Source organism: Rousettus aegyptiacus, unplaced genomic scaffold (genome assembly GCF_014176215.1).
Source record: "Rousettus aegyptiacus isolate mRouAeg1 unplaced genomic scaffold, mRouAeg1.p scaffold_m13_p_13, whole genome shotgun sequence".
Classification (NCBI taxonomy): domain Eukaryota; kingdom Metazoa; phylum Chordata; class Mammalia; order Chiroptera; family Pteropodidae; genus Rousettus; species Rousettus aegyptiacus.
The window spans coordinates 243,346-260,091 of record NW_023416288.1 but is presented as its reverse complement, the minus strand read 5'-3'; the positions used below and the strand labels follow the sequence as shown (position 1 = coordinate 260,091).

Genomic DNA, 16,746 nt, shown 5'->3' with positions numbered 1-16,746 from the left:
TGGAAGATAAAAGGGGCATCTTGTCTATTTGATTTGACCTAAAAAACCATATAGCAAAGGTTGAAGTTGTCAAGTAGTAAGAGAAAGAAACTCCTATTCATGGTTTCGTTTATTCCTGCGGCAGCTATCCCACATAACATATGCAAGAACAAAATAAAATGCTGTAGGCAAAAAACGATTCTTCCAGGAATAGGTATGGCTAATTTCATTCCATCCATGCTGTACACTGGACAAGTAATTATGTTCAATTTGAAAAACAGCTGAAATCTACAATTAATCTGAGTTGTCACATACTGTGTAGTGTCCGGTCCTATTATCTCAGACATCACTATGCACATGGCAATGATACTTAACAATTTTACATGGCTGCAATGACAGTGATCCATCAAAGCCAAAGCTAACACTGGTTTTAGGTTTTATATTTCCATGGTTAATTTCTAAGTCAGCAACCGAACTTTTCAGACTGTTAGCATATTTCTGCTTCAAAATTACTCAATCACCCAGGGATTGCTAGTACCCACACCAAGAAGCAGCTCATGTAGAAGGGCTGTAAGGAATAGGAGCAAGGAAAAAATTACATTAGCATGCAATTCAAATGATTTTGCAGGGCTGCCTCTCACTGTACTTGCAAAGGTTAATGCAGGAGCACCTTGGTTGTCTGTGACTTTCTTTTCTTCATGGTTATGCTCCTTCTCCATTAGCCATGATAATTGAGTTAGCCATAGGTGACTGCTTCCCTTTGATTGTTAGATTGAGCACTTAGATTAAGGGGGATACATTTAACAAAAGAGAGAACAAAAACATTTCTTTCCAGTGTTTTTATCTCTCTCCTATATCTGTTAGGGCACCAGCTTAAGCATTCCAACTCCAATGGGTTTACACGATATCTCTCTCTCTCTCTCTCTCTCTCTCTCTCTCTCTCTCTCTCTCTCTCTCTCTCTCTCTCTCTCATCCCCCTTCCTTCCTTCTTTCTTTGAAAATTAAAATTAAGGTCATTGAATGAATATGTTTTGAAAATAAGTACAATATTGCATTTTATTGTACTTTAGACTATAGATGCACAGCAGAGGAATTCAACAAAGTGTGGGGCAAACCACATCTCTTTTTAATGTCTTCCCACTGGCAGTTGCAACTCTGTAGCAAAAAATAACATCCCAACAATTGAATAGCTTCAGGAAAGTGCTATCTTCCTTGCACCTTGGAAAGCTTGCCAAACAGATGTTCTATTCAGGAAGCTAATGGATTTAAAGAGGTCATGCAGATTAGGGATAAAGAATAAATCAATTCTGAAGTATAGTAATTGTCCAGATTTGAAATTCTGCTTTCCAATGAAGGGAAAGCTACCAGCTGAAACTTAGCATTATCTTCATTTTTCATAAATAGGCCACCCAGACCAGGGAGAGTACAGCATAAACTTCATCATTAAGAAAAGAGTGGGCTAATATAGAAGCTGTTACTTGCTTCATTTTAAAGAGTGTTTTTGCAGATGACTTGTTTTATTCTCAAAATTTACATCTTGAACTTTGATTACATTTTTAAACCAAAGAAGACCCTTCATTAAGCTTTAGATAAGATATATTTCCTAGTTCTATACTCATATTTAAGATTCAAAATCAAAGGTGAATTTTGCCTTGTCTAAATCAAGGGAAATGAATTATAGGTAGTTTCGGGTATACAGAGGTGGCATAGGGTTGACTGAAAGACCATCCCCCAGTCTTTTCCAGAGAACTCTGAGCATATGAAGGGAGATAGTGGAGAAGCAAGAAGAGAGAGGGGTAAGTGGGGGGTGGTCTCTATGATCATTTTAAACCAATTTATTTGGTTTTCTTGTAGAACTGCTTCCATAAAGAGTCCTGTTGGGAAGACCAGGGCAACCTATGATTGATTCACTCCTTCTCTGGCCAGCACCCCCATGGTACACAAAAGGCACCTGAGGGGTAAGAAAGATAATGATAGGGAGGGAACAATGGGTCTGACCGTTTCAACGGCCATTTCTATGGTGTGGTTCTTTATAAACACCAGGTGCTGAAGGTAAAAGCCAAATTAATTTTGATTAGCTTTTCAGTATCACACAGACACCTCTATTCACACAGTTCTGAGTGATAGTAAATGCTGGGGAGGTTTTGACTCCTGGGCCTAACAGCTTTAAAACGTTAATACTTACGATCGAGAGGTACTTCCAGTGCACTAATCATCTGGCACAGGAAGAGAATCAGGGGCACTCTCCCTGCAGATAAGCGCTTCTTTTTCGGCATTATTTTAAGCTGCATTAGCTTAACTCCTGCTGAGACCCACAAACTGAATTTCCTTTTCTTCTTTCACAAAAGATTTGTGTGCAATGTTTAAATAATTTTCAGGCAGGAAACTGAAAAAGGATAGAATAAGAATTAATAGTGTATTAAAAAGAATAAAATGAAGAGTGGAAATCTGCAGCATAGAAAATCAGTCCTTGTATTATACATGAACTCTAAAAGGGAGCTAATTTTTAAATATTTAACTCTCAGGACTAGAATAATCAATTATTAATAAATTAGCTGAAATCAGGTCTTGAATACTTGGCAAATTATGTCTACTTTGCCATCTATATGGTTTTTCCATTTTAAACATCTACATTTATATCAGAGGCTGCCATGCTATTCCTAATTGATCACACAGACTTGGTTTATAAACCAGTTAGAAGTGTGACTTTAGAGGGGAGGCCTAATGGTTTCTCCAGTCTAGAGATTATCTCTGGGAGCTTCAGGGCATTGTTGCAAATTTGTTTCAAACCCCAAACACTGATTTACCAGAGGAACCACTGACAATTCAGGCTATCCCCATCGCTCACCTAGACTACAGCAACAGATATGCCTGGGCTCTGAGTTCTAGGTCTTTTTTTCACTGTAGTCACCTTCTTGACCAGTGCTGATAAATTTTTCCTAAAGGGTCTTCTTTGGTTAAACATTGGGGATAACTATATGGGTTAGAGTTCAATATGCCCTCAAATAAGAAATGTAAAAACCCATAATAATTTGGCCTCAATGTATCCTATCAACATTATACTCTCCTATTTACATATAACTATTTTTTGTTTGTTTAATGGCCTGTTTGTGTTTTTCTTTCTGGAGTTAATCCTTCAATATTTGCCTTGAATTTTCTCACTTTCTTGCCTTTGTTTATTTTATTTCTTCTCCCTGGAATGCTCTAATATATTTCCTTATGAAAGTCCAATTTATTTCTTTATAGATCAATTAAAATTGAAATATCAGCTGATCACCCAAACTAGATGCCATTTCACCCTGTAAGAATTCCTGAAATTCCTTGTTTTAATCATCACATATATTAGATAGATAGATACAGAGATAAATAGACTTTTTTTTTTTTGTATGCATGTTCTCTCCCTTACTCCTTCAGGCAAAGAAAGTGCTTCTCCCATCTTTGTATATGTTTCCCATCACCTAATCTGGTTTGCCCTGTTCAGTAAGGTGTTCACAGTCCACCAGAAAGTATGAATACAAATACAGAATACAGACCTCTGTCCCACAGCAGACTCCTTCATGAAAAGAAAGGTTTAATCATGTCTTCTCATTAGTGAAGGGAGGTGAGGTGACCAATGATTCTCTCAAGAAGGTAGGAGTGATGTCATTATTACAAATGTGAGTAGCTTAATTACCAAATTATTTGTGATTTTTATTATTTATTTGTGTAATAATACAAATAGCCTCCTAAAGGTAGGGACTGCAACTTTCCAGTTTCCCTATTGTGTCCCCATAGCTCATCGCAGTGTACATGGTAGGGAGCAAATTAATACTTGCAGGAAAAAAATGAAGGGACAAAAGGGGAATGAAATGGAGACTTATGCTCTTTGAACATAAGGTTTTATTCAGATAGGCAGTCTGACCATAGTCTACATAAGACTATATTTATATTTACACTACTTGGTTTAAAAACCAATCTTTTGTCAATATGATCAAATTAGTTGTTACATTATGTGTGTGTGGAATACAGCTTAAATGTGCAAAAAGAAAATGAAACAATGCTGATAACATGTGTTTTGCCAGCAATTGAGTTCTGATTTGAACCTGATTACAATTGTAGTTGGATACTTCTTGCTATAAATACAAAAAAACAAAACAAAACAAAAAAAAAAAAAAACCTCATTGTGCTAAATTTAAACATTATACATATATAAACATTAATTTGTAAATCAAACATCCATACTATGTGGTTTCATTTAAGATCTAGGAAGTTTGGCTTTCTATAATATAATATATGAATAATCCTTAAACATTGACAGGCAGATATAGAAGCTCATACAACCATGTACAACCAAAATACAAACCATATGTCTAACTAAAATACAAAACATATCTATATTATTTAGCCAAATTTACTCTGGTCTCTCATGACTTTATGTTAAAATGCTAAGTCTGAATTTACACAAAAGCTTCAGGAAAAATAAAAATAACTGGCATAAATGGCACTAAAACAAGTTGATACTACATGCTACATATATTGAGAGAAAACTACAGAATCAAACACTGAGAAAACATATGGCATACCTCCCGGATTTGTGTGTTAAGCTAATCAAGTTTAAGCACCTAGCTCTCTGAAGAGGTGCTGGAGAACTAAAACTCTCTAAAAGATATACAAATAAATTGTAATGTTTGGAAAATCTTTAGCAACTACATACAATTTCTGTTATAAGTTCTTCATTTATTATTTATTTTTTTTTCTGGATGCCTTAACTACTCATCCTTCAAAATATAGAAAACCATTAGACAACTTCATAGAAAAGAAAGTATCATTCGACCTGCTTTACCTTTTAAGAGTATATGTGGAATAAAATATTACACATTAAACCACAGTGTTGTATAAAGAAAAAATAGTAAGAAAAACTGGGAAAGCACTTACTAAAAGAGACACAAGTAAATCCTCATAATGAGAGGAGGCCATGAACTATGACAACTGAAGATGCAGTCTCTCTTCAAAGTTGTAAGTTAACTGCACCAAGAGACACAAAATCATCTCCAGTGTAGACTCCATTTGGGAAGGACAAAGCAATGGCCCAGCCCATCCTCTGACTTCTGCCCATGGAAAATCACCCACTCCTCCTACATATGCTGTCATAGGTGAAAAACCCAATGCCCAAGGATAGCACTAGGTCCCGGGCACTCAGTCAAAGTGAAAATCAAATAGAGCTACAGAAAACTGAGCTTTCTCTCTGTAAGAGTTACGTGCTTTACATATTTCACAAAGAAAAACCACTGCTTCCGCACTCTCAATATTGATATCAACACCCTGCCCGAATAGGAGCGATCTGCCTTATAGTTTACCTTGGAAAATGATGGCTGTTCTCTCTCATATGCAAAGCATGAACTAAAACTAAATTGTTTATGCAATTACATTAAAATTAATGAAATCCCGACTTAAAATAGCAGCAGCATGTTTATTTTATTCAAGGCTAAAGAGTACGTTAGTATAGAATAGCTTGTAATTTGCAAAAAATATTTGCCACAGACATTTGAAAGCATGTTTGAATGAGATAAATGGTAGGTTCGTCTTTGAAATATAAATTATCCTGATATTTGAAACCACATATATTGTTAAAATGACCTAGTGTAATGATAAACAATAAAGCCTTTTAATATTTTACTTCATTTAACTCCATTCAAAGCAACTTTTCACATGTCACCTGTAGAACCTCTAAAAACAGAATGGGAAAAAAATTCTCCCTTCTTTAAGTAAACTTTTCATCATTAGAAAAGAAATGCAGTTTGGGGGTTCCTTACTTCTTTTTGCCTAAAATTTATATTAAATCAAAGAGCAAATGTTTCCCTGAATTATTTATCATATATATTTTGAAAAATCTAAATTTTGACAAAGGATTCATTCATATTAAACCCAAGAAACATAACTCTTCTGTTGTTTACTTAAGAAGTCTCATCATTAGTAAGAAAATACAATCTTTGTTTTTCTCTTAAGTGAAAGATGAAATTAGCTTAACTAAAAAAATTTTACCAGCTCTCTACAGGAATTGGAAGGCCATGCACTACTTACCATTTCATTCTAGTCTGTTGTACTTTTCAGCATCCCAGCCTGGGGGATTCAATGCTGATTGCACAGCATAACATGATAGACTACCTAAGCCAATAAACCTATGACTGGATGCCCTTTAGTACAGTAATTATTGCTCTGGTGACGCATTAGTGCCTGGCCTCACAGATTGGATAGCTAAGTGGGTGTGATATCATCTTGCCTGTGAAAGACATTTTTCAACAGTGAACTCTAGGACAGTTACTTTTTATATTTTGTTAAATATTTACCATAAGGAATAAGCACATTAATGCCCATTCCTAGTCCATATTTTTGCTTTTCAATCACAGATTTCGAGTCTGAGACTATGGAGGAAAAGTCAGAGAAAGTGCACAATGACTTCACATAATTAACACCTTGACACACATAAATCTACACAATGACACTACCATGAATGCTCCTCAGAATAAAGCAGTCTGGGATACATGACTACAGAGATTCTAATGATCTCTTTAAATAACAAGACAAACTTAATGAAGTACCAAGAAACATGTTTCTAATTTCCTCCTAGCCCAAAAAGATGTCCCATAGTAGACTTTCTACAAGGAACTGATAGCTAGAACCTAGCATAGCACTTAAGGAAAGGTGAACAATTAACATATATATATATATATGTGTGTATATATATGTATGTATATATATAACCAAATAATAGATAATGGAATACATCCTGACAACAGCTCAAATCTCTGTTCCTTAGAGCACTATAACTGATTAACTTATTTGATATTCGTAAAAGCTTCAGGAAATAGGAAAGTGGGTATTATACCCATTTAATAGATGAGAGAGGAAAATAAACCAATCACAATGGCTATTATTCTTTGAGCATCTTCCATGTGCCAGCAATTACACTAAGTCTGCTCCATGTATAAATTTATCTCATCTTAACAACAACCCTAACAGGTAAATTCTATTACATTTTCAAATTTATTGATGAGGAATCTAAGATGCAGTATGGTAAAGTCGTCTGTTTAAGGACATACATATAGTATGTGAATTGCCAGACCTAGAGCTCCAGTTCTTTTGAAAAGATCTGGAGCTTTCAGCCATCTCACATTGTCACATCCTTCGGAAGCCCTTAGCACTTCCTTTCCTTTTATATCCTCTTATTTACATTTATCAAATTATCAAACAGAATTACTAAGTTTAGTCACTGATGTTTAAAAAAAAGTATGAATGGTTTCTGAGAATCTACAAAAGATCTTCACAGAATTGCCAATAGCACAACTTCAGGGGTCCTACTTTGGAGTCATGAATAGTGCCAGTTAGAATTGTACCACATGCTGGCCCTGGCCTTTTAAAGGACCTGCAAGTCGGGACAATGTAGACAAAGACACATTTTGAAAAACTAATTTTAAAAGCAGGCAACATATATACATGGTATAACACTCATAAGGTATAAAAGACTATATAATTCAAAGTAAGCAACTTAGAAACCCAGTTTCTCCCTTAAGAGAATCGCTATTATCAAGTTTTGTGACTCTTAAATATATTTCATGCAAAACAAAGTACAAAAATGTATAAAACAATTTTTAAAGACTTCTTGAATTTAGAAAAATTTAAAAAGCCTTTTTGACATTGATGTTAGACCATCGAAAACACCAGTGTCTTTCAATGAAATTGAATTATTTACAACACATGAAATTATTTATATACTAGCTTTTTCACACCTCCTTTATTAAGCAAGCAATTACAAGAAAGGAAATAATAGACAGTGATATAACTGAGAGACCTAAGGCAAAGGATAAAGCATGCTTAATGAAAGTCCTTATGTGTGAGAGTAATAGCAACCCTAACTAAAGATGGCGCCTGCTCTACACTTGCCCAGCCAGTTATCTGATGACAGTCAGAATCAGCTTCAAAGGTGAGAGAGCTGATTGAAAAAGGAAGGAAGGCTGGAGTAAGAGAGAAGGGGTACAGTGCTTCTCAGAGGAAGACTTCTTTACCCTTACACCTCCAAATCCAATCACAACGAAGACTACTCCACTCCAAAGACTTGCTGTGATCACAGTCTGTCTTTCTGCATTGACACAACCATCCTGACCAAGGTTAGAAGAGTTAGGGGTGGGTGTCTGACCAAAGGCAGCAGTCGTGTAGAGCCTGTGAGATGACTTGACTGTTTTAGAGAGCTGAAGAATTCCCAGTGAAGTGGTAACAAATTCCTGTCTCATGGAGAGGGTGAATATGAGGCAGAAAGAGCAAATGAGTCAAAAGTTAGGGGCACAGACAAAGAGGCAAAGCAGCATGAGAAACTATGAGTAAGCAGAGGATATGATGTACCAAGGCAGTATGAAGTCAGTGGGCAGCAATAAGATCAGCAGAAACAGAGACAAAGAGTCCCTAAGTGACCACAGTAGTGGTGGACACCTGACAGGTGATAATAAGTATCTGTTCCTCTTGCACTATGATAATCAGGCCTCTAAGATTCTTGGTATACCAAACCACGTATGTGTGTATATCCAATTCTCTATGAGTTTTGCCAGAATAGTGGTTGTAGTTGAGACACATTCCTGTCTTTCTTCTATCTGTGAACAAGCCTACATCAACGTAGAAGGTAGACTCTTACTTTTTGGCCCACAGGAAGCACTCCTTCCAGCATCCATCCACTTGTGTAGTTCCCTCTCAAAAATGACAGTGGGCTTAGCCATGTGACATGCTCTGGTCAATGGGATTTTAGCAAGAATTATTCAAGCAGAGATATGATGAACATTTGCACACTTCATCCTCTTGTAACGTTCCCTCTGGGAAGTTTGAACTAGACTACTGAGGCCAGTAGACAGATCCTAGGAGATGTAAGACCATCTTGGACTTTCTGGTCTCAACTGAGCTCCCAGGGGAAGGCAATGGAGTAAGTGACTTGTTAAAACACGTGCAATGGAAGAACCATCTGAGAACAGAAGCCCAGATCTTAACCTTCTGAGAGCTAAAAAAACCCTCAGAATTATGATAAATAATAAATTGTTGTTATTTTAAGCCACACGTTTTAGGGGTGATTTATTATATAGCATAGCTATCTGAAACAATTAATTAATATAAATGGAGACTGGCTATTTCTTGCAGTAAGAAAGACCCTAATATGCACATTTAAGAAGATTGATAATTTAAATACAAAGATCTACTTACAAGAGCATGGCTGGAATCACAGGAATTCTAAATGAATAATCTGGTGATGTAGGTGTTCTTTCTAAAATTATGTATCATTGTTTTTTTTTTCTAGATATACTTCCTTATATATTTGTCGACACAGTCAAAAGGCACAGACTTAAGTTACATTTCTCACACAAAACCTTTACTCAGAACAAACAGAAGCTGGTAATCACTGATGTTCAACAAATTTGTTTACACTAAAATAATTGTGGGTTATGCCTAATTGAGAGTCTTAGGCATTATAACAATTTATTTCTAATACACAAAAGCAAAAATTAAGCTAGAGAGACAGGTCTATTCTGTCATCATAAGGCCACTTCCCAACTGATTTCCTTTCGATTTTAAAACAAAAAAGTTCTAATTTTTAAAAATGAAATGTTGGAAACTGCTCTAAAGGTGAAATCTGAGAAATGTAAATTTAATTTTGAATACCAGTGTCGAGAGTGACATATTCGAACACATTTGTCGAGTCACTGAAAGAAGCTCTGACTCTATCTTCCTATAAATTGAGATTTCTACAAATATCACTGAAAAGATGTAAGGATCAGAAACAGTTTAGTGAAACCTTCAGAAAAAAAGGCCATAAGGAATATTAGTATTTTAAAGGGGCTATTCCTTATCTATCTGTCAAGTAAAGAACAAATGGAATAATGGCAGCCATTTACTAGTAGATAACAGCAGTTTAGAATACCTGGTAGGCTAGTCATTTTTTTTTTAAAAAAAGCTAAATTACATTTCAAATATAAGAAGTCAGGACTTACAAACTGTTATTCTTGCTGAACAGTATAAGCCATTCAGTGTGGAGATATAGGGCATGGATCAAAATCTCAATGTGTGCTCTTCTCCTAATGGCGTTGGAGGGGGCTTTGGGGATTAGAGAAACCATGAGAGAGAATGAACCTATACTGCAGTGAGAAATTAACCCAGAGGTCTCTGTTTAGCACAGTACATTTCATACCTCACCCATGCTAATGTCCAGTGGGGGAAAGCAGAGGTCTGCTCCAGGCTGACAGTAAGAATCCACCATTTTGTGATGCGGCCCTTTCAACATGTGGCTTTCAGAGCCCCCATGTTCTCCTTCTCTTAACTACCTCTGCCCAGATATGATGTACACATCTTTTGCTCACAACCCATTAAGCGGAAGAAGTTGATGACTATAATAACCACAAGGGAGTCTGGGAAATGTCAGGTGCCTGTGAAATATTTAGTGAGTACTTCTATCTCTGTCACAAAGTGTATGCTTGATTTACAGTAAATCTGAAGGCACCTTTCCTGGAAAGAGTTTCAGATGTGACATTCTACAGGAAGGCCACCTTATGTTTCATCTCAATGATCAGTCAGGAAGAAAGACAATAGTGGTGAGCAAGGGCCGTATGGGAGCTGGTTGGCTGCAGCCACCTCCTCTGCCTACTTCCCAGCTGTGTTTCTGAATCACCCTTTCCTATAACTTGGGGTTCCCCCAAACATGGACCTAAGTACAGGGGTGGGGAGGCAGAAGGCCCAGATTTATCCAACCCAAAGAATGTCACTCCTGCCATGTCATAGATTACTACAATCTTCACTGCAACATTTCAAAATATATTTTGTTAAGGTATCTAGGTTTTGTTTAATCACAAGACTATTAAAATGAGAAAAGGAGGCTGATATGACATGAAGAATTGTATTTTCCACTTGTAATCAGTGCTGGAAAAGATTTATTATCATAAACTAAATAGCCGGAAATCCTTCATTCCAGCTAGAGGCTATTCTATATAAAGAAAAAAGCAGAATCACTTGCTGATATGCATTTTGTACTACAAAGGCTTTACCAGCAAAACAGGGGAGCAATGCATGAAATATTTAGCTCCTTGTACATTTAATTTTCTTTAAATAGGCCATGTGAAAATCTGCATTTATCCAAAAAATAAATCAGGAAGTGATCATTTGCTTCCAAAAGAATCGATCAGTTTTGAGCATCTTTCTGAGCATTTAAAATATAATTCACTTTCCAAAAACTTAAATATTAGCTTCTCAGGAGTCCATATTCTCTGTAAAAGCTAAGTACACAAAAGTGTGAATGTTAAAAACATTTTTTGCAATATGAGATTTAGTCAAGCTAACAGTCAAAGCTTTAGGATATTCTTCTGTGTGTGTGCTAAAAGACATGGACTTCTCAGGAACCATTTTTTTTTCCTATGAGAACATCATATTTTATTTCTATCACTACTAAATGGACTCTGTAGCAAGAATATATGTCACTGCTTTGAAGTGAGAGAAATGGCAATTCGAAGAGCGGTTTAGGAGTACATCAGGAAGAAACTGTTCTTGTTCCAAGTGTCCATCTCCCTGGAAGAATTGGGACAGAAAAACCTCTTGGAGGTTTTTATCAAAGTTGGTTGATAAGAACATTAAACCTAGAATTACTGCCTCTTTGTGTTTCTCCAGTTGAGTTTTCGTGGAAAAATTTTTGTGGGTACACAGAGCATTTATTTCCTAAAGACAAATATTTGTGCCTTTGTGGAAAGAGAGTTGGGAAGAAGGAAAAGTGAAACAGGAGGACAAAGAGAAAGCAATGAAAGAAATGGAGATGTAAGAATTTTTTTTTTTAAGTTACATTATTATAATTATCATCATCATCACTTTTTGGAGGGTTGGAAATTATAATTCATAAAGAAACTGGGCTGAAAGATACCTATGGGAAAAAATTTGTTTAAGCACATGAAAGAAATCACAAAGATTTCAAGAAAAAATGTTCACATAGAAGCACCTCTGTAAGGGGTAATGTTTAGAACATCAAGGTCACTTTCAGCCCTACTCTTTGAATTATGAGAGCTGTATCTGTTAAAACGGTGGTCTTCAACCTTTTTGACACCAGGGACCTGTGCTCCTATGAGAAGTAATGCTTGATGATTTGAGGTGGAGCTGAGGCAGTGATGCCAGGCTAGCTCTGAGGAGTGGCTGCAAATAGAGATGAAGCCTGTATTCGTTCACTCACCTGCAGCTCAACTCCCGCTGTGCAGCCCGGCTGCTAACAGGCCACAGACCATACTGGTCCACAACCTGGAGGCTAGGGACCTCTGTATTAAAATGTAAGCGGAACCAAACAAAGTAGCCATCAGTAGTACAACCATTAAGATGTCACAACAAAAGAAAAGAAAACCCAAGACCAGAAATTGGAAAACACAGAGTTAAGCATCAGATTCTGTGAGGCTGCTGGTTATTGGATCTGATGAAGGCAGGCAAGGAAGGAATGGATATGAGTATCAACTACATGTTACCATCTCAACGAAAGGTAGCATGATATGAGCAGGTAAGGCAAGTCTGTAACCAGTTCCTTTTCAGAGAAAAGTAGGCTTGGGGCTCTTGGCTCTCGGCTGAGAAATGGTTTCTGGGGACCACCTGCTGGATCTCTGTGTTCAATGGAGCCAACTTGGGCAAAGCGAGAGGGAAACTCTTGTGAAGAAGGCGATTCAAACTCTGGCAGAGCAATCAACACAGTCTAGAAGTCAAAGGGCTAGATAAAGAACACAATCCACACAAGAGGTAGCAGAAAGGATCCCAAGGGAAATGACCAGGAAGAAGATTTGAGACTAAGGGATGTGAGAGATGGAACCTATGGACACTCCTACAGCCAAAAAAAAAAAAAAAAAAAAAAATGATTGCCTATGGCTATTATAGAGTATTGAGTGTGAGTATGGGGACTGCTCAGGCATAGGCAGGAAGAAACCATTCCTCTCCCTGCCCAGTCAGTGGGCTCAGGATTAAGTTGGTAAACACTGGGGGCCCTCTTGCCATATTTCACTAGGCCAGGGGCAGTATCTCAAATATATTGTTACTCTGTCTGAAGAAGGCTTTCAAAGTTTAGGTTTTTGTTTCCATCAAAAATTTAAAATAAGATTATTATAGGCCCTTACTAGAGTATAAAACATTAATCATTGGTCTCCAACTCTCCTCATAAGCCTTGTAAAGAAACAAGTTATTTTTGTACTGAAAAGGCCTAAGTACCCTTTTAGAATGAGCTCTAGCAGATCTGTCAACACTCAATCACAGCTCAATGTTAACTTCTGATTACTTATCAAAGTTGGTTATAAAACAAGATATATAAACTCTCTCTTTTTTTTCTCTCTCTACATTTAACTAAAGAAACTAGTTCTTATATACAAACCTTGCAAATTAAGCTAACGGGTATACAAAGAAGAAGCAGTAAATAATAGTCATGTTTGAAAGATGTACTTTTGGTTTCAATTGAGAGCAAGGGTTTAAATAGAGACAAGTCATCTTGTATACATTTCTGAGTATATTGCTCAAGAAGGGGAAGCAAGCAAAAATAATCTCTACATTGGATGCTAAGAATTCTAAATGGAGGGTAAAGTTACAAAATTAAGAAGAAAGCTCACACTCATGGTACAGAGGTAGTGATGCCCAAGAGGGCTGCCAGCCTGGGTACCTCTGAAATGGCAGAGCTTAAAGAGAAGAGCACTCATTTTTATTCAGAAAGTCTTAAAACTGCAGCATTAGAGCTGTGTCTAAGTGCACTTAGACTTCTTTATAGGACGGATTTTAAACATTTTATTTAAAATATTCACGGCATATCTATTAAATTTCAGATACTTAGAAGGCAGGAATTTAGAAGTGAATTTGACATAATTTATGCCCCCGAAGTGCTCAACTCTAGGCTTGGGAGAGGGACATGAGCTCTATGAAAAGTAAATAATAAAAAAAAAATGTGATAAGTGCTCTACTAGCAGCAGGGCCAGAGCCAATGGAAGCAGGGAGTAGGATGCAAACAATTCTGCTCGAGGAGACTTTTTCTGAGGAAAGACTTCAGAGGTGAGATCTGAACTTGGTATTGGAAGAGTAACAAAAATCTTCCAGATACAGGAGATGGAAGCCATAAGTAAAGTCACAGAGGCATCAAAGGTACGGCGTGTTTCTGGCAAGTGCTCAAATGGGGCTGAAGGATACATGGGACAGAAATAGCAAGTTGGTACAAGGTTGTGAGTGAACTTAAATGTTGTGTTATTGAGTTTTGACTTTATTATATTAGATGAATTTTAAAGTACTAAGCGAGGTACAGTGAGTTAACTTCTCCTTCAAAAGGAGCATCAAGAGTGCCATCTTCTCACACAAAGAGTAAAATGTGCATGGAATTTTAGAGGATTCAATTAAATTTAATTTGATAAACTAAAAATCAATTATGTACAGATCAATGGCTGCCTGAGGCTAGGGGGTGGTCAGAAAAGATACGGATGGCAAGAGGAGATTTTTTGAGTATAGTGCTCAGCAGAACGGATGATATAAGACTTCTGGGGCCAGGTTATAATTATTTTAAATGACAACAGTACACCGTGCTTTCTGACCCCTATCATTCACCACAACCACTAAATCATAAAACTAACAGAGACTGCCAAGCCATTGTTGTGGTATCCAGATGACTTTTAGTCATTTTTAAAGGAAGAGAAGTCATTAGTTCTAACATAAGAAAATAGCCTTGTGACCTTGGATTAGGTATATTTCTTAGATATATACTAAAAGTATGATCCATAAAAGAAAAAAAGATAAATTGAACATTACCAAAATAAAAAAACATTTGCTCTTCAAAAGATACCAATAAAAAATGCAAAGACAAGCCACAGACTAGGAGAAATATCAACATATAAAGAAATTTTTACAACCAAAAAATAAGAAGATGAGCAACTCAATAACAAAAATAGGCAAAGATCTAAATAGACACTTTCCCAAAGAAGATATATAATAAGCACATGAAAAGATGCTCAATATAATTTGTCATTAGGAAAATAAAAATGAAAACCACAATAAGATACCATTACATACCCATTTAAATAGTTATATTTCAAAAGGCTGATCATATTAATTGTTGGTGAGTATATGGAAAACTGGAGCTCTTAATACATTGCTAAGGGAATGCAGAAGGTATAGGCACTTTGGAAAACAGTTTGCCAATTTCCTAAAAGTTAAACATACATTTATTATACAACCCAGTAATTCTACACCTAGATATTTTCCTAAGACTAATGAAAAAATATGTCTACAAAAAGAGTTATATGCAAATGTACAAAGCAGCATTTTTTTATAATAATCAAAAATTGGAAAGTTCTATTAACTTGTGAAAAAAATGAGGTGTAGTCATAAATGGGAAACTATTCAGCAATAAAAAAGAATAAACTGCTAATAAAAATGAGTAAAACTTGAAAATCAGAAGTGAAAGTCAGACACAAAAGACTATGTAGTTGAAGAGAGAGAACAAAAGATAGAGAACCTATTTAAAGAAATAATAATTGAACACTTAGCTAACCTGGTGAAGAAAACAGACATACAGTCCAGGAAGTGTAGAGAGTCCCAAACAAGATGAAACCAAAGAAGCCCCTATCAAGACACACTGCAATTAAAATGCCAAAGGATAAAGACAAAAATAGAATCTTAAAAGCAGCAAGAAAAAGGCAGTTAGTTACCCACAAGGGAGTTCCCATAAGACTGTCAGCTGATTTCTTAATGGAACCTTTGCAGGCTAGAAGGAATTGGCAGGAAATATTCAATAAAAAGCAAGAAACTACAACCAAGATTACTCTACCCAGCAAAGCTATCATTTAAAATTGAAGGAGATATAAAAAGCTTTTCAGACATGAAAAAGCTAAAGGAATTCATCACCACCAAGACAGTATTACAAGAAAGGTTAAAGGAACTTCTTTAAGAAGGGAGAAAACAACAACAAAATATAAATATGAATAATAAATGGCAATAACTATATACCTATTGATAACCACTTTAAATGTAAATGGGTTAAATGCTCCAATGAAAAGAAATAGGGTAGCTAAATGAATAAGAAAATAAGACCCATCTATATGCTGTCTACAGCAGACCCACTTCAGATAGAAAGACACACACAGACTGAAAGTAAAGAGATGGAAAAACATATTTCATGTAATTGGGAATGAAAAAAAACCTGGGGTAGCAATATTTATATCAAGCAAAACAGACTTTAAAACAAAGTCTAGTATAAGAGACAAAGAACAATACAAAATATCAATGAAACTAAGAGCTGATATTTTGAAAAGATAAACAAAATTGATAAACCTTTAACTAGACTCATCAAGGAAAAAAGACAGAGGACCCCACAAAAAATCAGAAAGGAGAGAGAAGTGACAACTGACACCACAGAAATATTAAAGAATTTAAGAAAATACTATGAGCAATTGTGTGCCAACAAATTGGCCAACTGAGAAGAAATGGATAAATTTTTAGAAACATATAATCTTCCATGACCGAGTCAAGAAAAAAACAGAAAATTTGAACCAATCAATTACTACTAATGAAATTGAATCAGTAATAATAATAATATAAAAAATCCTCACAAATAAAAGTCTTGGATCAGAGGGCATCAAAGGTGAATTTTACAAAACATTCAAAGAAGAATTAACACCTATGTTTCTCAAACTATTCCAAAAAACTTCTGGAGGTGGAAAAGCTCCCAACCTAATTTTATGGGGCCACCATTACCTTGATTCTGAGGCCAGAAAAAGACAC

The 16,746-nt window shown here is 36.0% G+C and overlaps 1 protein-coding gene across 38 annotated transcripts in view; it reads right to left on the bottom strand.

Moving 5' to 3' along the window:
• Positions 1 to 16,746, bottom strand: part of NRCAM (neuronal cell adhesion molecule) — a 252,687-nt gene that overhangs the window by 66,935 nt on the left and 169,006 nt on the right. For 33 of the 38 annotated variants that reach the window (XM_036230263.1, XM_036230231.1, XM_036230240.1 and 30 more), the window contains one exon: positions 2,165 to 2,365. The exons of the other annotated variants lie outside the window; for them this stretch is intronic. In XM_036230263.1, coding sequence (XP_036086156.1) covers positions 2,165 to 2,270 — 106 coding nt within the window. In that variant the 5' untranslated portion in view covers positions 2,271 to 2,365. The remainder of the gene's footprint in view (positions 1 to 2,164; positions 2,366 to 16,746) is intronic. 38 annotated transcript variants of the gene reach the window in all.